Source organism: Watersipora subatra, chromosome 7, assembly GCF_963576615.1.
Source record: "Watersipora subatra chromosome 7, tzWatSuba1.1, whole genome shotgun sequence".
Taxonomy (NCBI): domain Eukaryota; kingdom Metazoa; phylum Bryozoa; class Gymnolaemata; order Cheilostomatida; family Watersiporidae; genus Watersipora; species Watersipora subatra.
Genome location: NC_088714.1, coordinates 64,356,337 through 64,382,800, shown reverse-complemented (window position 1 = coordinate 64,382,800; position 26,464 = coordinate 64,356,337). Strand labels below are relative to the sequence as shown.

Sequence of the window (26,464 nt, the reverse complement as noted above, 5' to 3'; positions counted from 1 at the left end):
AGTGTATTTAGTGATTATATACTGTATACAGCGTTTTCCCGATTGCCCACGCTAAATGACGTATTAATCGGAACTCTATGAACTCTTTTACTCTATAAAACATCATGCTGTTTTTTCTTTGCTATACTAGAGAAAAGTTGTTTTCTCGCCATCCTATATCAACCAAAAATTCTCTCGAAATTAAAATTTGGCGATTTGTATACTGATTATGTACCTTATTAAGAAATATATACGTTGCTGGCCATGGCGAGTTCAACATTATCCTTTATGGTAAAAACGGATTCGCAAACTGATAAGCAATACAATTTAAGTTATAAGTTTTAAGTTTAATACATTACGTACTAGAACTTTATTCAAGTATGCGTTTGGTAAGCTAAATTTATTTAAGTTAGATTCAGAGTTTATGTTACAAGTCTGTCTCGAGGTAAGATCTCTCCGCATAATACATTGTAATGTTACATTTTCTTGCATATCATAACCACTAAATTTACTGCTATTTAGTTTTACTAACCCTTTATCAAACAATTAATAAACACCCTTTTAAAGGTTTTAACTTGAATTGAACTGAATTAAAAAATATTTGAATTTTGACAAATTTAATTAAATTAAAAATTGAATCAAATCCTGTAGTAAGCACCATTAGAAAGGTTACAAATACTAATGAGGTGCATCTAGAACACTTCTAAGTATTGGACACTATAAATGCAATTACTTAGCCCAAAAGTACATGCACACATCTTTGCTAGGAAGGACATGTAACAATCCCCTATCCATATTATGTTTTAGAATCTGTCTAAATTACGACCTGTGTCAACGCTGTGAGAAGAAATCTGAGAAGCTTCACCCTGCGAATCATGTATTCCTTGTATTGAAACTGCCCGCGTTGCTCACTGCCCGTGTTGCTCACTGCCCGTGTTGCCCACTGCCCGTGTTGCCCACTGCCCGTGTTGCAAACTGCCTGTGTTGACTCTAATGCCTGTTAGAACCGGACAGTAGAAATCGTCCCTCGATAATCAGCAGTCAGCAGTCAGCAGTGATGAAAATCAAAATATGAATAATTTCTTGGTCTGGCCGTATTTGATAACTATGGTTGAAAGTAATAGTGAGAAGTGAAATTGAACGGAATGGAAAAAATGTTTTTTATGTTATACTTCATTCAAAAAATAATTATAACCAGCCAGGTGTAAACATGTTAATTTTGAATAAGCATTGAAGCATCAGACATGCACTTTCATCACCGCTGTACATCACACATAACAAGCAATTTCTGATGTGAGATAAAGGTAGACAGCCTGGCAGCGTTAGCTCACTCTCTCAGACCTCTCTAACCTCTCAAATATGAACTATCCCTACAGTTTTTGCAAGCTTCTGCCTTTTGCCCAAACAACTAGTAAAAATCGACAAATGCTTATCAAGCAAAATACATATCTTCGTATGGCAGCAATCTTGCAATCTAGATTGATCAGCAGCAGACTCAAGTTGATTCTCGACTCAAGTTGACTATGATTGTGTGTCCCTATCGACAGGAAAAAGGTATTTGCTATCTCCCAATAGCTGAGCGAGTTCTCGGCTGTATGGTTCATAGAAGTCATCAAGCAATTTCAGAGTTGATATCCACAACACGTTCTTTTTCCCGTTTTTTTTTTTGGAATATGTTTCTTGTGTGAGTTTCTCCGGGATACCGACATGAAAGTACTTTTGAGCAAATTGTCTGGCAAAACCAGCCTAAAACAGATTTTTAATATTATGTATAAATTACATACAATTGCAAGATTGTTCACCGCATGCACACGCAAAGATTCACATGCATGCATATACCCATGAACTCACATAACAATCCGCCTATACATTATATATGTAATTAAATATATTGAAGCGAGTGTTCTAACAGGGGTAAGAAAACAATATTTTAATGCACATGTATAGCAAAATATATATAACAGTACATCTGTTTCCCTACTCACTGTGTTTACACTATACTCATCTGTTGTGTTATATATGTACACCTAGTAATACAACTATGTACCAACTCACTGGGTCTACACTATACTCATCTGTTGTGTTATATATGTACACCTAGTAATACAACTATGTACCAACTCACTGGGTCTACACTATACTCATCTGTTGTGTTAAATATACACCTAGTAATACACCTATGTACTAACTCACTGAGTCTACGCAATACTCATCTGTTGTGTTAAATATACACCTAGTAATACACCTATGTACCAACTCACTGTGTCTACACTATACTCATCTGTTGTGTTAAATATACACCTAGTAATACACCTATGTACCAACTCACTGTGTCTACACTATACTCATCTGTTGTGTTAAATATACACCTAGTAATACACCTATGTACCAACTCACTGTGTCTACACTATACTCATCTGTTGTGTTATATATACCTCTAGTAATACATCTATGTATCAACTCACTGAGTCTACACAATACTCATCTGTTGTGTTAAATATGTACACCTAGTAATACACCTATGTACCAACTCACTGTGTCTACACTATACTCATCTGTTGTGTTATATATACCTCTAGTAATACATCTATGTATCAACTCACTGAGTCTACACTATACTCATCTGTTGTGTTAAATATGTACACCTAGCAATACATCTGTTTACTAACTCACTGGGTCTACACTATACTCATCCGTTGTGTTGAACCTGAACTGGCTCCGTGGAATGAACTTGAAGGCTTCTTTGATGTAAACCGAGTACATGCTGTGAGGAAGCAGACACTGCAAAAATTGTTCATCAAAATTACATGCATAAAATACACTCATAACAACATATTTATGTTCAAACCATATAATAATAATATGGCTGTCTGCTGGAAATCGATAACGGCTTGCATCTTACAATGCATGCTCGGGTCAAGCAGTATGGCAGAAAAGAGGTGACCCAGTTCTCAGTATCTATTAATTTTGGAACTGTCAGATTAACCTAAATGTATGCCAGTGCAACACCTCCAGTCTGACAGAGCCAGGTAGCCATTTCACTTGCCCAGTGTGCGAAGGACATAGGTGGATATTCAATGTGCACACATTGTCAGTGTAGTAAACGGGGCCTTCAAGTTATGGTCTAGATCTAAAAGACCCAGCAATTTGGGTTTGAAAGCTCACTGAGAGCTTAAGCTCTCGGCATTAGGCAGGACGCGAACTACCAACTCCCCGGTTGCCAGTCAAAGGCGCTACCACTAGGTTTCCCTGATACCCCATGTGTGAATGTAGGTGCCTACAGGTAAACCAAGATACTTGCATGTAAACAAAAATACATGCATGCATATGTTAAAACCATACGATAATAGTATGGCTGTCTGTCAGAAATCGACAATGACTTGCATCTTAGCGATGCATGCTTGGGTTGAGCAGTATGGTAGAGAAGAGGTGGCCCAGTTCTCAGTATCTACCAGTTCCGAAATTGTCAGATTAATCTGAAGGGATGCCAGGGCAACACGTTGAATCGGACAGAGCCGGGTAGCCATTTCACTTGCCCAATGTGTGAAAGACAGAGGTGGATCTTTAATGTGCCCACATTGTTAGTTTGACGGGCCTAGATATGGTCTAGATCCGAAAGGCCCAGCAATTTAGGGTTGAAAGCTTGCTGAGAGCTTTTTGTCAGATCGGCATTAAGGAGGACTTGAACCACCCACCCCATGGTTGGAGTCAAAGGTGCTACCACTGCACCACCCTGACACCCTATGTGTAAACCAAGATGCCTACAGATAAACCAAGGTACCTGCATGCAAACGCAAATACCTGCATGCATACATAAATACACAAAGGTACACAAAAATCTGTCTTACAACAAATAACATATCTTCATTTATTACAGAATTGAATATCTAAACCTATCTAAATATACACATCCGTGTGTACAACAACATATCTATATTTATGGTAACATATCAGATTGTACACTAGCCAAACGCATACCAATACACCTATGTTAATGTCAGTAGCTCAACACAATAATCAACAAATATATATACATTTAAATATAACTACATCATGACTGCACTGAAAGCTCTTTAAAGTTTTGCAATGCTGTCAAGACTTTGTATGGTAAAACTTTCCAAGGAGTAGAGAGATTATTCTTTGTACTGAAGAAGTCACAGCAAACGCTGTATTCATTTGGGGAACTGACCACTTGTCCTGTGGTTAATACTTTCTGCGGTGTACTTATACTTTTATGCAAATGCACGATGCATGAAAAGCTGAATATTATTAGCTAACCCAAAGACTTCAGCCATTTCGCTGCCTGTCAGCTTTGATAAAAACTTAGCGATCCAAAATAAGTTTAAATAAAACTATATCATTTAGTCTCCCACTATATAATATATATATATATATATAATATATGTCTCCTATATAATGATTAGAATTGTAAATACTAAACTCATTTCTTCTGTAGCTACCATGTTATGGAGTGTCAAGGAGTGTTAGGTGTGTATATATGTGTAAAAGGAGTGTCAAATGTGTGTATATGTGTCAAGGAGTGTCAAATGTGTGTATATGTGTCAAGGAGTGTCAAGTGTGTATATATGTGTCAAGAAAGGTAAAATGTGTGTATATGTGTTAATAAGTGTCAAATGTGTGGATATGTGTCAAACGTGTGTATATCTATCAAGAAGAGTCAAATGTATGTATATGTGTCAAGAAATGTCAAATGTGCATATATGTGTCAAGAACTGTCAATTGTGTGTATATGTGTCAAGAAGTGTCAAACGTGTGTATATGTGTCAAGAAGTGCCAATTGCGTGTATGTGTGTCAATAAGTGCTAAATGTGTGTAAATGCATCAAATGTGTATATATTGTATGTGTAAAGAAGTGTTAAATGTGTGTATATGTGTCAAGAAGTGTCAAATGTGTGTATATGTGTCAAATGTATGTATATGTGTGTATATGTGTCAAATGTGTATAGCTCAAATGTGTGTATATATGTCACATAGTGTCAAATGTGTGCATATGTGTCAAAAAGGGTCAAATGTGTATCAAATGTATGTATATATGTCAAGGTGTGTCGAATGTATGTATATGCGTTAAGAAGCGTCAAATGTGTGTATATGTGTAAAGAAGTGTCAAATGTATGTGTATGTGTCAATAAGTGTCAAACGTGTCTATATGTGTCAAACAGTCTAGTGGCTACGCTAATATGTATAGTTAAGTAATTGCAGTTGATTGTTGCTTTGATAGATTGTCATAAGTCAATTATTTGGTAAAATTGATAAAGAATTGATTTCGGCTAATTAATTGAATTGAATTGAGCAGATCTATTGGAGTTAAAATAGCTAAAAAATTAAAAATTAAATTGTAATGTCTTGCGCTTGAGTATTAAATTTAATCAATGCTTACATGATTTATGATGCAAAAAAATTAAGAATGGAATTGCTAATCTTTTAAAGCGAGTTGAAATGAATCAATTTTTAAAGCTTTTAAACATCTCTACATGTAACTAAAAAGAGAAACGTATCTTGCATGTTTACATTCTAATAGTATTTCTTTTTTAAACCAACGCGTACATTTAAATCACCATCACGGCCTGTGCTCCTAAAAGCGCAGTAAAAATCTCCTCGTTCAGCGATACAGTCTTTTAGGTCTTTGAGCAGCCGCCGTAATAATCCATCCATAAACTTGGCATCCATTTGTTGAACAGTCATGTTGGTGAAAATACGCTGGTTGCTGTGCAGTCTATGCCAGTGGTAGAAATAGGAGATTGCCCTGCAATTCCAATACTTTATCAACTTGGTTAGGTTGCTGAGGAAACCTCATCATAAACCTTATTAATTCAGTATCTACTGTCAGTTAGGAGATAAACCTTATTAATTCAGTATCTACTGTCAAGTGATAAACCTTATTAATTCAGTATCTACTGTCAGTTAAGAGATAAACCTTATTAATTCAGTATCTACTGTCAAGTGATAAACCTTATTAATTCAGTATCCACTGTAAGTTAAATGATAAACCTTATTAATTCAGTATCTACTGTCAGTTAAGTGAAAAACCTTATTAATTCAGTATCTACTGTGAGTTGAATGATAAACCTTAATAGTTCAGTATCTACTGTAAGTTAAGTGATAAACCTTATTAATTTAGTATCTACTAGAAGTTAAGTGATAAACCTTATTAATTCAGTATCTACTGTAAGTTAAATGATAAACCTTATTAATTCGGTATCTACTGTCAGTTAAGTAATAAACCTAATTAATTCAGTATCTACTGTAAGTTAAGTGTTAAACCTTATTAATTCAGTATCTACTGTAAGTTAAGTGATAAACCTTATTAATTCAGTATCTACTGTCAGTTAAGTGATAAACCTTATTAATTCAGTATCTACTGTAAGTTAAGTGATAAACCTTATTAATTCAGTATCTACTGTCAGTTAAGTGATAAACCTTATTAATTCAGTATCTACTGTAAGGTAAATGATAAACCATATTAATTCAGTATCTACTGTCAGTTAAGTGATAAACCTTATTAATTCAGTATCTACTGTAAGTTAAATGATAAACTATATTAATTCAGTATCTACTGTCAGTTAAGTGATAAACCTTATTAATCCAGTATCCACTGTAAGTTAAATGATAAACCATATTAATTCAGTATCTACTGTCAGTTAAGTGATAAACCTTATTAATTCAGTATCTACTGTAAGTTAAATGATAAACCATATTAATTCAGTATCTACTGTCAGTTAAGTGAAAAACCTTATTAATTCAGTATCTACTGTCAGTTAAATGATAAACCTTATTAATTCAGTATCTACTGTCAGTTAAGTGATAAACTTTATTAATTCAGTATCTACTGTCAGTTAAGTAATAAACCTTACTAATTCAGTATCTACTGTAAGTTAAATGATAAACGATATTAATTCAGTATCTACTGTAAGTTAAGTGATAAACCTTATTAATTCAGTATCTACTGTCAGTTAAATGATAAACCTTATTAATTCAGTATCTACTGTCAGTTAAGTGATAAACCTTATTGATTCAGTATCTACTGTCAGTTACGTGATAAACCTTATGTTTCAGTATCTACTGTAAGTTAAGTGATAAACCTTATTAATTCAGTTTCTACTGTAAGTTAAATGATAAACCTTATTAATTCAGTATCTACTGTCAGTTAAGTGATAAACCTTATTAATTCAGTATCTACTGTCAGTTAAGTAATAAACCTTACTAATTTAGTATCTACTGTAAGTTAAATGATAAACCATATTAATTTAGTATCTACTGTCAGTTAAGTGATAAACCTTATTAATTCAGTATCTACTGTAAGTTAAATGATAAACCATATTAATTTAGTATCTAATGTAAGTTAAGTGATCAACCTTATTAATTCAGTATCTACTGTCAGTTAAATGATAAACCTTATTAATTCAGTATCTACTGTCAGTTAAGTGATAAACCTTATTAATTCAGTATCTACTGTCAGTTACGTGATAAACCTTATTGATTCAGTATCTACTGTAAGTTAAGTGATAAACCTTATTAATTCAGTATCTACTGTAAGTTAAATGATAAACCTTATTAGTTCAGTATCTACTGTAAGTTAAGTGATAAACCTTATTAATTTAATATCTACTGTAAGTTAAATGATAAACTTTATTAATTCGGTATCTGCTGTAAGTTAGGTAATAAACCTTATTAATTCAGTATCTACTGTCAGGTAAGTGATAAAGCTTATTAATTCAGTATCTACTGTAAGTTAAGTGATAAACCTTAATTCAGTATCTACTGTCAGTTAAGTGATAAACCTTAATAATTCAGTATCTACTGTAAGTTAAGTGATAAACCTTATTAATTCAGTATCTACTGTCAGTTAAGTGATAAACCTTATTAATTCAGTATCTACTGTAAGTTAAATGATAAACCATATTAATTCAGTATCTACTGTCAGTTAAGTGATAAACCTTATTAATTCAGTATCTACTGTAAGTTAAATGATAAACTATATTAATTCAGTATCTACTGTCAGTTAAGTGATAAACCTTATTAATTCAGTATCTACTGTAAGTTAAATGATAAACCATATTAATTCAGTATCTACTGTCAGTTAAGTGATAAACCTTATTAATTCAGTATCTACTGTAAGTTAAATGATAAACCATATTAATTCAGTATCTACTGTCAGTTAAGTGATAAATCTTATTAATTCAGTATCTACTGTCAGTTAAATGATAAACCTTATTAATTCAGTATCTACTGTCAGTTAAGTGATAAACTTTATTAATTCAGTATCTACTGTCAGTTAAGTAATAAACCTTACTAATTCAGTATCTACTGTAAGTTAAATGATAAACGATATTAATTCAGTATCTACTGTAAGTTAAGTGATAAACCTTATTAATTCAGTATCTACTGTCAGTTAAATGATAAACCTTATTAATTCAGTATCTACTGTCAGTTAAGTGATAAACCTTATTAATTCAGTAACTACTGTCAGTTAAGTGATAAACCTTACTAATTCAGTATCTACTGTAAGTTAAATGATAAACCATATTAATTCAGTATCTACTGTCAGTTAAGTGATAAACCTTATTAATTCAGTATCTACTGTCAAGTGATAAACCTTATTAATTCAGTATCTACTGTCAGTTAAGTGATAAACCTTATTAATTCAGTATCTACTGTAAGTTAAGTGATAAACCTTATTAATTTAGTATCTACTGTAAGTTAAGTGATAAACCTTATTAATTCAGTATCTACTGTAAGTTAGGTGATAAACCTTATTAATTCAGTATCTACTGTCAGTTAAGTGATAAACCTTATTAATTCAGTAACTACTGTCAGTTAAGTGATAAACCTTATTAATTCAGTATCTACTGTAAGTTAAGTGATAAACTTTATTATATTAGTATCTACTGTAAGTTAAGTGATAAACGTTATTAATTTAGTATCTACTGTAAGTAAAGTGATAAACCTTATTGATTTAGTATCTACTGTAAGTTAAGTGATAAACCTTATTAATTCAGTATCTACTGTAAGTTAAGTGACAAACCTTATTAATTCAGTATCTACTGTCAGTTAAGTGATAAACCTTATTAATTCAGTATCTACTGTAAGTTAAATGATAAACCATATTAATTCAGTATCTACTGTCAGTTAAGTGATAAACCTTATTAATTCAGTATCTACTGTCAAGTGATAAACCTTATTAATTCAGTATCCACTGTAAGTTAAATGATAAACCTTATTAATTCAGTATTTACTGTGAGTTACAAGGTATAAACCTTATTAATTCAGTATCTACTGTCAGTTAAGTGATAAACCATATTAATTCAGTATCTACTGTAAGTTAAGTGATAAACCTTATTAATTCAGTATCTACTGTCAGTTAAGTAATAAACCTTATTAACTCAGTGTCTACTGTCAGTTAAGTGATAAACCTTATTAATTCAGTATCTACTGTAAGTTAAGTGATAACCCTTATTAATTCAGTATCTACTGTCAGTTAAGTGATAAACCTTATTAATTCAGTATCTACTGTAAGTTAAATGATAAACCATATTAATTTAGTATCTAATGTAAGTTAAGTGATCAACCTTATTAATTCAGTATCTACTGTCAGTTAAATGATAAACCTTATTAATTCAGTATCTACTGTCAGTTAAGTGATAAACCTTATTAATTCAGTATCTACTGTCAGTTACGTGATAAACCTTATTGATTCAGTATCTACTGTAAGTTAAGTGATAAACCTTATTAATTCAGTATCTACTGTAAGTTAAATGATAAACCTTATTAGTTCAGTATCTACTGTAAGTTAAGTGATAAACCTTATTAATTTAATATCTACTGTAAGTTAAATGATAAACTTTATTAATTCGGTATCTGCTGTAAGTTAGGTAATAAACCTTATTAATTCAGTATCTACTGTCAGGTAAGTGATAAAGCTTATTAATTCAGTATCTACTGTAAGTTAAGTGATAAACCTTAATTCAGTATCTACTGTCAGTTAAGTGATAAACCTTAATAATTCAGTATCTACTGTAAGTTAAGTGATAAACCTTATTAATTCAGTATCTACTGTCAGTTAAGTGATAAACCTTATTAATTCAGTATCTACTGTAAGTTAAATGATAAACCATATTAATTCAGTATCTACTGTCAGTTAAGTGATAAACCTTATTAATTCAGTATCTACTGTAAGTTAAATGATAAACTATATTAATTCAGTATCTACTGTCAGTTAAGTGATAAACCTTATTAATTCAGTATCTACTGTAAGTTAAATGATAAACCATATTAATTCAGTATCTACTGTCAGTTAAGTGATAAACCTTATTAATTCAGTATCTACTGTAAGTTAAATGATAAACCATATTAATTCAGTATCTACTGTCAGTTAAGTGATAAATCTTATTAATTCAGTATCTACTGTCAGTTAAATGATAAACCTTATTAATTCAGTATCTACTGTCAGTTAAGTGATAAACTTTATTAATTCAGTATCTACTGTCAGTTAAGTAATAAACCTTACTAATTCAGTATCTACTGTAAGTTAAATGATAAACGATATTAATTCAGTATCTACTGTAAGTTAAGTGATAAACCTTATTAATTCAGTATCTACTGTCAGTTAAATGATAAACCTTATTAATTCAGTATCTACTGTCAGTTAAGTGATAAACCTTATTAATTCAGTAACTACTGTCAGTTAAGTGATAAACCTTACTAATTCAGTATCTACTGTAAGTTAAATGATAAACCATATTAATTCAGTATCTACTGTCAGTTAAGTGATAAACCTTATTAATTCAGTATCTACTGTCAAGTGATAAACCTTATTAATTCAGTATCTACTGTCAGTTAAGTGATAAACCTTATTAATTCAGTATCTACTGTAAGTTAAGTGATAAACCTTATTAATTTAGTATCTACTGTAAGTTAAGTGATAAACCTTATTAATTCAGTATCTACTGTAAGTTAGGTGATAAACCTTATTAATTCAGTATCTACTGTCAGTTAAGTGATAAACCTTATTAATTCAGTAACTACTGTCAGTTAAGTGATAAACCTTATTAATTCAGTATCTACTGTAAGTTAAGTGATAAACTTTATTATATTAGTATCTACTGTAAGTTAAGTGATAAACGTTATTAATTTAGTATCTACTGTAAGTAAAGTGATAAACCTTATTGATTTAGTATCTACTGTAAGTTAAGTGATAAACCTTATTAATTCAGTATCTACTGTAAGTTAAGTGACAAACCTTATTAATTCAGTATCTACTGTCAGTTAAGTGATAAACCTTATTAATTCAGTATCTACTGTAAGTTAAATGATAAACCATATTAATTCAGTATCTACTGTCAGTTAAGTGATAAACCTTATTAATTCAGTATCTACTGTCAAGTGATAAACCTTATTAATTCAGTATCCACTGTAAGTTAAATGATAAACCTTATTAATTCAGTATTTACTGTGAGTTACAAGGTATAAACCTTATTAATTCAGTATCTACTGTCAGTTAAGTGATAAACCATATTAATTCAGTATCTACTGTAAGTTAAGTGATAAACCTTATTAATTCAGTATCTACTGTCAGTTAAGTAATAAACCTTATTAACTCAGTGTCTACTGTCAGTTAAGTGATAAACCTTATTAATTCAGTATCTACTGTAAGTTAAGTGATAACCCTTATTAATTCAGTATCTACTGTCAGTTAAGTGATAAACCTTATTAATTCGGTATCTATTGTCAGTTAAGTGATAAACCTTATTAATTCAGTATCTACTGTAAGTTTAGTGTTGGCACATCTAAAACCAGCCAATTAAACTTGCTTACAGAGTTATCAAAGATAAGAAGCAACAATAAACTAGATTGTACCAAGTACCAGTATAATCCAAAGGGTTGGTTCTGCTTGAAAAGCACAGATGCACCAGTTTAGTTTACAGGTTTTTGGTGTATGTGAAACCATCACTAGCATTATGTTTAAAAGAAACATCAAAAATTCAAAGTGTTTGAAAATAAATTTATCTTCTTGGTGGGAAAACATTCTAGATACAGTATCAGCTGTGTCTGGCTATTTCAGAGTAAATACAGTGTACTTCATAAATGAATATCAATTGACAGTAAGCCATGTGCCTGGAGATTTCTTTTGGTAAGATATCTCGCTGGTGAGTGTTTAGGAAGCCGACTCTCAGGAACCAGACAGAGTGTTGAAACCAAATATTGTTACTGATCAAACAGACAACACAGAGCATTCTGGAAAGTTTGTGTGTGGTGTTTAGATGAAATCAACAAAAACTATGAAAAAGTATGTTTATCCGGACTAACACACACTTTGCACACAATGACACAGTGGACTTGATCAAAATTTACTATAATAGTAGCCTTGCCCGCTAATTCATCTGTCTGAACCCACAGTTTGAGTTTGTGAAAAGAATTGTGCTGTGTGGGATTCAAACTCACAGCCTACCACTTAGTAGCCCATCATGTTAACATCTGCCTCACTTGGCTGCATTGGACATTACCAAATAATTGTGCGCATAGCTATTCTCTGTACTTTAGCGGTACACCTTACAAATTCTCACAGTGCGCTGAACTGCCAGTGTACTTGTAAAAATAACTATATTATATATTCAACATATAAAAAGATAAGAACTTTTATGTAATTTATGTATTGCATATTCTATATATAATATATATTTATATACTATACATACAGTATATTAAATAGTTATGCGTCTAATATATAGAAACATAATTAAGCGAAGTCATACAATTATACTCTGATGAATCCAGACACAGATAATCTTATGCTTATTTAAACTTATCACGAGAAGACAACAAAGTGCCGGTGTGCTGTTATATTCCATAAGTTTGACAGATGAAGTACCTGTCAGTCGGGTTTCTTAGCTGTACATAAAAGATGGTTTCTGGTGTAGCCATGTGCCCCAGGTACTGCATTGCTGTAGCTATTGTAATATGGGTCGAGTTCTCTTTCACTTGCCCATTAATTAGGATATTACCTGTAATCATATTAAAATAGACAGAGAGACTTTTGCGTTACACTAAATATTGGCTATAATTACTGCATTTGCAATTAGGCATCTTTGAATTTGATTTTTCAAGTAATCCCTGTTCTGTCAACAAGCCTTTTAAGCTGATATAAACGCTTTAGAAATGTTTTATTAATAAATAAGTTTATGTATATTTACCTGGAGAGCTCTGAAAGAAACCCACTTTCAAAGTTTTAGGTTTATATCTTTCGTCACAGAACTTTGTATTTTTACAGTTTTCAAACCACTCTATTGGACAATCTTCATTTAGAACTCTAAAATCCTGAAACAAGAAGCTTTAGTCACTTGAAATAAAGGATGTGGTAAAATAGTTATTGAGCTGCTACAAGTCTCTCTCTTGCTGCCCTAAATTTGCTCGATTGCAACCATTTCAGTTTTCAGATACAAAAATTCTCATGAAATATACTAAATATTATGAAATCAACTGTTAAACTAAATTCCAGCACCTAAGAAATAACTAACAATAAGAAAAAGCCGTTGTATTTTATCACATGCACAACCTACATGTACTTGCCTGAGCTAACAAGAAAGTAACAGAAATCTCTAAGTTATCTGCTTTTTATGACTACTGAACAGTACTAACCACGCTATAAAACTCATAAATTCGCTATTAGATGCATCGTATAGTTGTCTTCCTAGCCCTGAACTATTTAGAAAAAGAGAATAACTCTGAAAACCGAACAATGCTGAAACAGTACAGTTGATAGCCATTTGCTCTTAGCTATTAATTTTTAGCTGTAGGTAACAGGCCAACCAATCTCTCAAAGCTTATATCAAGTTAGCCAAATTTAACTGATTAACTGGGTTAAATTGACTAATGGTCGGTTCTAATGAATTACTTGAGATAACTTTTAGTTGTTGTGATGAGTGCTGAGAGCATAGCCTGTAAAACTTAAAAATCTCGTTTGAGTAGCAAATACCTTCCGCCATTTTCATGTAGACTACAGATAAAAGATCTCAGCTATCACCAAACTAAAGTCTACTTAACACAGCAACTATTCATTAGACTTGTACAAAAACAATAGAAAGCAAAGGCGACTAAAAGTGGATATCAGTGTAGTATGTATGAAATACTCAAAAAACTCTAATGCCGCAAGATGTGAAGGAAGTACTACTTGCTACCAGCTAATGTCAGCACAATAAATGCAACAGAAGAAAAAAGTGATGAAATTGATGCTATACGGATTAAAATATTTATGTGTTGTAATACTCCTGAAGACACTTAGCAAAACTGTTAAATTTGACAATAATTCAACATCAAAATAGAAAGTGTTTAACATTTTAAAAACAAATTACTTGGAAATTTTTAATTTATAAACAATAGATTAGAGCGCCTTTCAATTTAAAGTTAACAAGAATCAGAAACTGTGAAGAAATATTTTAGAACAAAAATCCCTACAAAGAATGTTTTTGAATAATAAAAATTGAGTGAGTGAAATCAACTTTAAACACATTTTTTTTAAATTTAAGCACATGAATAACAAATATTGGGGGCAAAAGGTCAATGAGCATGCGAAACTAAACAAGAGAAGTTGAGTCATTGAAGAATGGATAAACATGGACCACTAGTTAGATGAAGACTATTACTAACTAAAGATATAGTACTAGTTAGATGAACACTATTATTAACTAAAGATAGAGTGCTCGTTAGATGAGCACTATTACTAACTATAGATAAAGTACTAGTTAAATGAACACTATTACTAACTATAGATAGAGTACTAGTTATATGAACACTATTACTAACTATAGATAGAGTACTAGTTAGATGAACACTATTACTAACTATAGATAGAGTACTAGTTATATGAACACTATTACTAACTATAGATAGAGTACTAGTTATATGAACACTATTACTAACTATAGATAGAGTACTAGTTAGATGAACACTATTACTAACTATAGATAGAGTACTAGTTATATGAACACTATTACTAACTGAAGATAGATTACTAGTTTTATGAACATGTCATGCAAGTGCCAAGTATTACTGGTACTTTGCCAACAAACATTATGCTTTTTAGCTAAAGCTTTATACAAGCTAATATTATATAGTACTGTCTCATTATAGCTATTAATAATGCTTGTAGCTTTTTACAAAGCTTTTCTATGACCAAACATATAAATACTTGGGTTTTCTGTTATCAAATCAGTTGTCTCTGGAGTGTGCAATAAACCATTCCTCTAATTTAATACTCTATTTAATTGCTTCTGTGCAGAAACATAACAGAACACTATTACTAACTATAGATAGAGTACTAGTTTTATGAACACTATTACCAACTTTAGATAGAGTACTAGTTATATGAACACTATTACTAACTAAAGATAGAGTACTAGTTAGATGAATACTATTACCGACTATAGATAGAGTACTAGTTATATGAACACTATTACTAACTAAATATAGAGTACTAGCTAGATGAACATTATTACTAACTATAGACAGAGTACTAGTAATATGAACACTATTACTAACTAAAGATAGAGAGCTAGTTATATGAACACTATTACTAATTAAAGATAGAGTACTAGTTATATGAACACTATTACTAACTAAAGATAGAGTACTAGTTAGATGAACACTACTACTAACTTTAGATAGAGTACTAGTTATATGAAAACTATTACTAACTAAAGATAGAGTACTAGTTAAGCATTCATCCTTACCCGGAGATGATAAGCAATTTCTTCATTATGCTTTAACCACTTTGTAAAGTCGGTTGTTGCACATTTGCGAACTCCCACCAGATGTACATTTGCAATGCAGTGCAGAGTCGCTCTAAAATGTAATCAATGGGCTAATATAAACGAGTTTTGGCAATGAAATCTTTCTCATAGTAAAAGCCGTGCCTGCCTGTTTGAAATTATTAGTTAAAAAGATTACACGAAAAGGGAATAAAACCCTGGTAGTTGGGTTCAAAACCGGGCGCACTACCTTTGTGACATCCGATCACCTTGCTTCATTGTAAAATAATTATGTGTACGATGACACATATCGACATGTATTATTGACAATCTCTCATGGCGCATGGGCCTGCCACTGTACTAATATAAAATACATGTAGTTCAAAAAGACAACTACGGATAAAAAAAGTAAATGTTGGTACAGAAATAGGCCATGTTGCGGTAAACAACTTTCTTCACTTATGCAAGACATAGCGGATCAGAATACGCTAACAGATAATAACTACCTATTCACTATAGTTATATATGTAAACTGTATGACTCATGATTAAACTGAAAAAACTCATCAAAATTTGTTAACCTTTCGTCACACCAGTCTTGATCTCTTAAATTATTTTGTTAACTAATATTCAACCGCTACAAGCAAGTCTTTTTTCAGCACTCTAGAATGCAGGATTTTCTCACTTGCTATGCGAATTGTAATAATACACATTATTTGCTTATAGCAAATAGTTAGTATTAGTTTGGTGATAACTGAGATCTTTTATCTGTATTTTACATGAAACAAGGTAGGAGGTATCCGTCACTCAGATGAGATTTTAAGTTTTACACGCTTTGCTCTCAGCACTCATACCAACAACTGAAAATTCTTTCAAGTAATTCATAAAAACCGACCATTAGTCAATTTAACCCAGTTAATCCGTTAAATTTAGATAGTTTGATATAAGCTTTGAGAGCTCAGTTGGCCTGTTACCTAAAGCTAAATAATAATAGCTAACAGCAGATGGCTATTGACTTTGCTGTTTGAGCATTGCTCAACTTTCAGAGTTATCCTTTTTCCCAAATAGTTCAGGGTAGGAAAGACAACTCATCGAAACATCTAATAGCGAATTTATGAGTTTTATAGCATAGCTGCATAGTCAGTAGTCAGTACTGTTTGGTAGTCATAGAGTGCAGGTAACTCAGAGATTTCTGTTACTTTTCTGTTGACAATATTTGCTTATAGCAAATATTGTCAACATAGAAGTAACAATATTTGCTTATAGCAAATATTGTCTACTAGATGGCTATTATTAAGACATTGGTCTATAAATGCTGATTGGTTGATTTGTCTAATTACATATGGCGCAAAAGATTCGTTTTTGTATTTTTACTCACCTTTAAATGGCTAATGATTGCTGCTTGACGATGATATCACCGATATGTGTTAAAGAGGTAAGAGATGCTCTAGTTTACATATTAAACTTATAGCCTTTTGTACCCCATTATTCTGCCTCATTAATAAAAAATGACACAATAATAGCATGTGACATCTAGACTGTTACCTGCCAGCAATGACGTCTGTCTGTGAAGCTGGTACATTACACACTTGCTGTTCCTTGCAACGACCCCAACAGTGTCCTTTATACATTGGAAAATACTCTGGTTTGGGGAGGCAGTGCGATATATCTCTGTACACTATCTAAAATACAGAAGAAAAAAGAAGGTGACACCCTTTGGCTTGTTAAATAATACCAATGAGATAACACTTTTTATAAAGCCTTATTCAAATATACTTTAAAAAAATACACATATATTATACATATATATTATATATAAATAGATATACCATATACATGCAAATTATATATAAACATATATATGTATATATACATGTACTTATGTATAGTATATATGTGTATACACGTTATATAGATGTATATATACATATAGAAAATATATGTATATATATGGTGAAATTTTTGTGTACAACCTCTACTAAATGTTGCCAACATCTTATGTATATATACATATATGTATATACAATTATAATATATGTATGTGTATATATATATATATGTATATACACACATATGTATTGCAAACACATTAAACATGTTTTTATATTGCCATATAGGCATTACATATCTATTTTAGCCTCTATGAGCAGCCCATTAATCTTTGACAACCAATAAGCTTCCAGCCAGAGATCACATGATATGAAATTAGTAAATCACATGGTAAGAAAAAGATAGATTAATCAATAGATCACTCCGTATGAAAGCGATGTATTAGATAGTATGAAAGCGATAGATCACATGGTATGACAGTAGAAAAATCACATAACAAATACATAAAATGGCAGCTAACCTCTTTCCTGCCATTAACAGCTGCAGCTGTTGGAGTTGAAGCAGGGAATTTCTTTGGCTTGATAGGAAGAATATGTGGTAGTATAAAGACGGTGAGGGCTACAGTACAAGCTAAAGCTGCGATGGTTGGTTTTCTGATAAGCTGCATTCTTATATCTGCCCCAATCAAGTGCTTGCTGCAAAACTTATTATGTATGAACAGACAATTCCATAGTAAAAAAAATGACAGACAACAAGTCGCTCTATGCCCCTACTTAGCATTATGGAAACAAACTCCACAAAGAGAAAAAAGCCGTCATTAAAAAGCTCCTTAACATAATTGTTAATGAGATGCAATGGTGGTAAAACTTTTAGGATCCTATAAGTTTATAAATTTGTAAATTTGTGACATTACTAAAGAGGTTTTGAAGTATTGCCAGACAAGGTGCTGACATGAGTACAAGCAAAGAAGGCGAAGGGACCAGTGAGATTGCAAATCAACGATAAAACAAATCAGCTCATCTATAGATATCAATTTTAATTGTCAGTTTCACATTCCGTTTTATCAGGCCAACCTTAACTTTTTTGTGCACTGATCAACACTAGTTATTATATAACAGGAAATAACAATTATAATGAAAAAGAACTATGCAAAATGTGAAATGACATGGAAGAGCTCAAACTGTAAAGAAGTTCTTGAAAAGGCACACAGAATAAGGCATGATGCGCTTAGCAAAATATGCATATGTGCGGCAAAATTATGAAACAGTGAAACTAGGGTATATGATGGAGTAGTGAAAGTAATATATAGGACACAGATAATCTGGTATATCTAATAGAGTGGCAAACCTGATCAATATGACACAGGTGCCCAAGCATATAGAAAATGTCACAAAGTGTCACCAGGCTCGTATACAAAGTACAAGCAAGATGGTGTGTTTTACTCTGATAAAGTTGTCATATTGATAGATGTTGCGGGAATCTGAACCCGATAGAAACTAAACATTCAGTAATACAATTAATGCAACATTCAAAGATAAATGAAGTGAACATACTGAAGGAGTGACTGGTTGATAGACATTTATGGGCTTACAGATGAGAGTCAGAGAAAATAATAGAGAGAATAAAGGGATGTCTAGTGAGTGTTTTTGCGAAGAAAATGGCCGACTCTTTGAGCTTTAAACAGCTTCGACAATAAGATAAACAGGCTAAGTATTGCAAAAAGAGATATGCAAAAAAGTATAACGAGACAACTTCTCAAACGTCCATTATTATATCTGTAACTTTATTCCATGGAATGGAGAAAAGCATGGAAAAAAAGCGTACATACCTAAGCAGCTGAAAGTAAAATACAAGCATGAATCCTATTTTCTTGGCTAAACATAGCTGCGCCATTTTTCTCACAGCTTCCATCATTTGCTTTTCGACGTAATTTGTAGAAGTTTTTCCAAATACTTACTCTGAATGATGAAATGGCAGAGTTGCAGGCTCCACAGGTTGCTTGTTTAGGTCAGGGAGTTTTGAGACCTGTCGGCTACAGCTTCAGGTTATTATTCTAAAAATGCAAAGTATGTGTAAGACACACTTGTTATTAGAATAATAATAACACATGTTATGAAAATATTATAACTGAAAATGGAAATAGCAGCTGATATAAAATTAGCGCTTGCCGTTGTTTAAAAATAAAGATAGAAGTAATAGCAACCGCAGTCGATATAAAAACAGAGACCGCAGTTAATATAAGAACAGAAACAGCAGTTGGTATAAGAACAGAGACAGCAGTTGATATAAGAACAGAGACAGCAGCTGGTATAAGAACAGAGACAGCAGTTGATATAAGAACAGAGACAGCAGCTGGTATAAGAACAGAGACAGCAGTTGGTATAAAGACAGAGACAGCAGCTGGTATAAGAACAGAGACAACAGTTGATATTAGAATAGAAAGAGCAGTGGTATAAGAACAGAGACAGCAGTTGATATAACAACAGAAACTGCCATTGATATAAGAACAGAGACTGCAGCTGGTATAACAACAGAAACTGCCATTGATATAAGAACAGAGACTGCAGCTGGTATAACAGCAGAAACAGCAGTGGATATAAGATCAGAGACAGCAGTTGGTATAAGAACAGAGACAACAGTTGGTATAAAGACAGAGACAGCAGCTGGTATAAGAACAGAGACAGCAGTTGGTATAAAGACAGAGACAGCAGCTGGTATAAGAACAGAGACAACAGTTGATATTAGAATAGAAAGAGCAGTGGTATAAGAACAGAGACAACAGTTAATATAACAACAAAAACAGCAGTGGATATAAGATCAGAGACAGCAGTTGGTATGAGAACAGAGACAACAGTTGGTATAAAGACAGAGACAGCAGCTGGTATAAGAACAGAGACAGCAGTTGATTAACAAGGCCATCATTTCCTATGAAGCTTGATTGTTTGAGGCTATAAAGCTTTACAAAGCTATGATCGCTCATAGCCCTGAGTGCCAGACTAGCTATTGAGTGCAGCTGAGCAGATTACAGTCAAGGAATGTAATTTCCGATCAACTCCAAAACAATCAGTGAATAGTTAAACTGTTAAACCAATGTTAAATTACATTCGACGTTTTGTCTAATTTTTGCAACTCTAAACAAAGTGATTGCAGAATGAGTATCTACATTGTGAAGCTGCCAACAGCTGTCAACATTACAATGCATTCCCTAGGCAGCGAAGATGGTTTTCAACACTAGGGTCTAGTAGCAATTTAAATTTATGCATTTTCCTTTGAACAACAACGCAGTTTTAAACTTTAGTAACATATCGATTTGCAAAACTTACTATATCTGCACTATGATAGTTAGCAAAGTTTGTTTCCACCCAAAACACGCCCTGTTGGCTCTTACTTTCTATTAAAACCTTTTGATCAACTATTGCATTCTCAATAAATTATCGATAATGCGCTTTCACAAAATAATTTTTTATATTTAAAGTGATTTAAACTCATTTTCTAAAGCCAAAGATTATCACCGGGTGACTACCAAGGCTGAGCCAACAGCAGTTTGACATCAGTTCCCTTCAGTAAAGTAAGACTTACTAGTTGAATCCCTGGCAGAGCAAAGTTACATGTACATCGAAACGCAGCGTCAGCAGATTAAGTCATCAATGTTTGTAAACATTATTGTGTAACGCTGCCTGAAGCGGATGAAGTCTTAGATCATTCACCAGCTACTCACTACAAATCATACCTCCCAGTGTCTCGCATTGTCAGTGTTTATGAGTGCGTTGAGCGTCTCGTAAAGCCTCACTGTTCTACAAAGAGCATATCTCTATGTACTAGCTGCTACTGGACTGTTTAAATATCCATTAGTGCATAGCTTTAAATTTGGACAATACAAGTATTGTGTTCTTTGTTATTGCTTGTAATCAACGACTATTGATTGAAACTAGCTTCACTGGTAGTAGAGAGGCTAGTAGAAAGGCTGATGAAGGAGACCAGAAATTAGACCAGAGACCAGGGTTTCACCAATATTCTCTAGCAAGGCAGCTGCACTGAAATGTACCACATTAACCCTGCAATTGCGGGATATGTACCAGTGCTACACCGATCCAACATTTCACGGAGCCACGTGGAGGTATCTATAGCTAAAATTAGCTAAAAGTGATATAGGTTTGTTCCAGATATGGCCAAATCTAGTCTGTAATATGTTGGTCCCCATATTTTCTCTGTCCTTGAAATATTGAGAAAGATACCTTTTGGCTGATGCTTGACCAATATTAAAATGCTGCTTTTCAAAACGAGAAGGCAATTTTGCTTACACATAAAGAAAGCAGAGATATTGTCAAAATGTGAGAGAAAAAGATTACTGAGAATTAATCTGCAATGTTTTTGCGGTAAAAATATTTCCATGTTATTAAAATTGAATATTTTGTAAGATGTTGGCAAGCGATGAGAATTTTACATACTTTTAAAGACATCAAAAAGCCTGCAAAGAGTCTGCTAGAGTCCAACTTTACAACGGTTGACTTGCAAACACTAAAACTTGATCTGTAGACTTTTATAACAAACCATCATTATGCTATCAACATGAAAGAGCTTTGTTTGCAAGAAAACTTTTGCAAAAAGTCGAAGTTACGCAAAGAGAAGGTAACTTTTTTTTGCCAAGTCAAAACTAGAGCTACAGTAAAAGCAAAATACTCAAATGTTTAAATGAATATTGTCTATTAAAATGGTGAGTTATCTTCTCCTGAACAATAGTAAATTGATCGATAACTTCTGTCTAATTACAGCTACATTTACCCTTGTTAAGTGTACCATGTGGCGTTTTAGTTTGTTTAAAGATTTCTGCTAAAAAAAAATTTAATTTAATTCATTTATTATTATTTATTTTATTTTAATTTAATAAACTCTATTCAACTTAGCAGCTACACTTTTGCATGGCTTAAAATGATGTGCTAAGAGAAGTCAATTTTATGATAAAAAGTGACTTCTAGTTAAAAGTTAAAATTGTATTTGTTTTTGTGGGGCGGTTTGTAGATTTTAATTTTGAAATATCCTGACAGTCAGATGACCTCAAACATCAAAAACAATCAAAAACGATAAAAAAAATTACCGACAATTTCTGATTAAACTACTAAAGTTTTGTGTAAGTTCATTTTTAAGGCAAAATGAACAAAGATGAGACAACTCTGTAAAATGACAAGTTTGTAGAATGGGGTTTACCAACAGTGACGTTACGCAAAACTTTGTATATGTACACATAAACATGCGCGCACTCACATACGTATAAATACGTACGTGCGTATATATACAGTCAAACATGGATAATTCGTCCACGGATAGCTCGAACACATGGTTAATTCGAACGGTTTCTTTGGTCTGTTTCCACGTAATGATAAATTGCTATAGATAACTCGAACTCAACACTGTTAATTCGAACTGTTTTTTTGCCCAACGGCTACCGAAACGGTTGTTATCGCTTTAGAAAATCATTTTATTCAAAGCCATAGAGGTAAACTTCATCTTTTCGTAATTCATAAGCGTCGTTATTACCACCATCGGCAAAATATGTTTGTCAACGACTTTTCTAAAGGTTTGGTGAAATTTGATTTATACTGCTATACGATGAATAGCACGGGCTAGCCGGGTCACGCGCGCAAGGATTTTCGCCACGCACATACAAAACAAAAACCGCATGTTGTTTTTGTTTTGGATGTGCGTGGCGAAAACCCTTGAGTGCGTGACCCGGCTAGCCCGTGATGGATAGTTTTCCGACGTTGATTCCGTGTTGAACCAACGTCGGAATGTTGAATGTTTAAAACGTCTTAAAAATTGTTGTAGTTAAACGTATACGTTGTCTGAGCTACAAAAAACTATTCATCGTTTGACCTAAACACAGAATATGTGTGTACATTCAATAAATATCTATTAAAAAAGCGTGAGTGATATAGAATGTAGCGTAAAACCTCGTAAAACTTCTAATTGAACTGCCTCGGAGTGTTGCTCTTAACGAATCCCAGGTAAAGTAAGGTAATCTTTGCATAAACTTCAAGAAAAAACGGCAAAATTGATCGTGGGTAAAACCCCAAAAGAAAAAAATGTCTTTTCTTTTGAGCATTTCAACAACGATCAAGTTTTGCTAATGTCAATCTGAAAAACGTCCTGGCAATAACATCACCTCAAACAACAAACCAATCTCAAGTGATAGAAAAATCTCTATACTTTTTCATAAAAATGTTTTAAACTTTACATTAGAAGCATTTAATTTGAAACAAGCCATTTGTGCTTTGATTTATATTATAGTTTGTATATGTACATGTATCTACTAATAAATAAGTAAATATATGGACTTGTGACAGTGCTCTGATAACTTGAACGCTCTGATAATTCGAACACTTTTGCTCGGTCCCGTGAAGTTCGAATTATCCATGTTTGACTGTATATATAATATACTCTATAATATAATATATTTTATTATACATATACAATAAAACATTTTAGTACAACCACATCTGATGAGCGCATCACACGAAACAAATTTGTAGCGCAATTACTAAAAGTTTACTTTCTTCTTAATTTTTTTTTCAATTTTTTCTATATATTGATATATATACAAATATATAGGCCTATATATAGTTATTCTGATTGTGGTGACTTCATGTATAAAATGCTTCACTTGGAAAGAAGCAACATTATTGTTTGCTCAGATTTGAAGCTGTGCTTTCGATTTTACTGTAAACCATACGAAACAATATTGTAGTGCAACAAATCTTAGTCGCTCTATAACTTGTTTATATATATATATATATATATATATATATATATATATATATATATATATATATACATGTGTAAATATTTGTTTTTCAAATATTTCATACTCTACTAATTATCTTTGAGGTTTTTAGTGTAGAGTTCTCTTTTTATATGCTTTTGCACCTGCTCTTAGTTACTATATATATATATATATATATATATATATATATATATATATATATAATAAATAATAACCGCTTCCTCACCCCAGATACCCCATATGGGTGGTAAACTCTGCTCTAACTTGGGTCTCCTACCAGAGACCTGGGAGTTTGAGCACTCGCCTCAAGATCTTAGCTGTTCCCAATAGCGCACTTTTCTGCAACTCACCTGAGTTGATTGTTGTTGGTATTTGGGCAAGCCACATTTTATGTCACATATATATGTATATACAGGACAGATAGCGCAGTTGGTAAGGTATCGGGACCGTGATCATTAGGTCCTCGGTTCAAACCCCAACAACTGCACTTTTCTGGTGGTCCTTGGACAAGACCCTTGCTTGTATAATGTCTATAACCTCTATGATGAGTGCAATAACCAAAGCCATGCCGGCTCGGACGTCGCCCGGTCAAACAAGGTCCGCGCTGCCTGTAGCTGAAACAGGACAAGGCAGTGAAAAATGGGCTACTGGTTCAAAACGGATGAAATGGACTCGGACTGATAACACGGACCTCATGCAGTGCTACTTTATGAGTGAACCTCAAAAGTGGGGCTACATGGGAAGGATGCGGCAACTGTGGATAAACATGTGCCCTGAATTGCCACTAACCGCTAAGCAACTTGTAGCTCAGAGGAGTAACATAATCAAGCGGCACCTCATATCGGAACTTGAGGTAGACGAAATTAGGGAACAGTTCACCCAAGTAACCTCAACCAATGAGGACTGCATATCAACACACACTGTCACGCATACACGATCATGTGTTGACTCACGGGTTGAAGAAGACATGCACTTGGACTTTGACCCAAGGGTGAGAGAGCTTGCGGAAAATATCATCAACAAGATGTCAGCTGCTAATGATTATGGAAGCAGGGTACCACTACGAAGAGTTAGCAAGGCCATACCTAAGAAGCTGTTAGAAGACATTAACATGGCACTGGAGTCGATCTCAACTGGATCAATCAGTGAGACTAATGCCTTAATCTACAGTACAGCACCCGTCATCTTGGAGGAGATGGATATTAAGCCAATGCCAACTAGGCTTCAAGCCATTCCATCCTGGCAGCTGAGGCTACAAAATAAGATCAAGGACTTGCGCAAGAAAGTTAGTAGGCTCAGGGAGAGATCTAACCACAGTTTGAAGCGTCCAAAAAGGGAAGCCACAATAGAAGCTCTAGAATCTGCCAAACAGCAGCTAGTAGCACTCTCGGCACGACTGAAGCGGTACACCAAAGAGCGGGATAACAAGAGAATGAACAAACTGTTCATCAATAATCCATCTAGAGTGTATTCCCAGTTCAAAGGTGAACTGCAGGGGCCAATGTCTGAGGCTCCCCGATGTAGCACTTCAAAGTTCTGGAAGGACATCTGGGAGAAAGAGACTGCTCATAACACCAATGCAAATTGGCTGAAGAGGCTTAAAGAGAACCATCAACACACTGTGGCTCAGCAAGGACTCACCATCAGCAAAGAGGACATCAAGTGCAGAGTGCAGCGTATGAAAAACTGGGCAGCACCTGGCCATGACATGATTCAAGCCTTCTGGTTAAAGAAATTGACAACACTTCACACTAGAATGGCTAAGCAGATGGAATGCCTAATAGAACAAGGTGACCATCCAGAATGGCTGACCAAAGGACGAACTGTACTTCTGATAAAAGATCCAAAGCAGGGGCCGATTCCCAAAAACTATCGACCAACAACGTGCTTGCCCACCACTTGGAAACTGCTCTCAGGAATAGTTGCAGACAAACTGGAAGAGCACATGAGTCACTATATGACCAGTGCTCAGAAAGGAATTGGGCGCAACACCCGAGGAGCTAAACATCAGTTACTGGTGGATCGGACGGTCTGTCAAGACAGCAGGAGAAGGCAAACCAATCTTGCCATGGCTTGGATTGACTACAAAAAGGCCTATGACTCAATTCCCCATAGTT

The 26,464-nt window shown here is 33.4% G+C and overlaps 1 protein-coding gene across 1 annotated transcript; it reads right to left on the bottom strand.

Annotated features, from left to right (window-relative positions):
* Positions 1–1,046: 1,046 nt before the first annotated feature.
* LOC137400202 (uncharacterized) lies at positions 1,047–21,312 on the bottom strand. Its single transcript, XM_068086524.1, has 10 exons — positions 21,178–21,312; positions 19,527–19,622; positions 18,090–18,264; positions 17,285–17,421; positions 15,723–15,834; positions 13,188–13,311; positions 12,866–12,998; positions 5,545–5,743; positions 2,653–2,760; positions 1,047–1,725 (listed from the first exon to the last, which is right to left on the bottom strand). The coding sequence occupies exons 3-10, from the start codon at positions 18,234–18,236 to the stop codon at positions 1,501–1,503; spliced, it is 1,185 nt and encodes a 394-aa protein (XP_067942625.1). The 5' UTR covers positions 18,237–18,264; positions 19,527–19,622; positions 21,178–21,312; the 3' UTR covers positions 1,047–1,500.
* Between the last annotated feature and the right edge of the window lie 5,152 nt (positions 21,313–26,464).

Excerpts from the sequence above, each read along its gene's own strand:
- LOC137400202 (XM_068086524.1), bottom strand. The coding sequence starts at position 18,236 with ATGCAGCTTATCAGAAAACCAACCATCGCAGCTTTAGCTTGTACTGTA. Across the intron at positions 17,422-18,089 it reads CTGTTAATGGCAGGAAAGAG|ATAGTGTACAGAGATATATC; the intron begins GTTAGCTGCCAT and ends TCTGTATTTTAG. Across the intron at positions 13,312-15,722 it reads AAATTGCTTATCATCTCCGG|GATTTTAGAGTTCTAAATGA; the intron begins GTAAGGATGAAT and ends TTCTTGTTTCAG.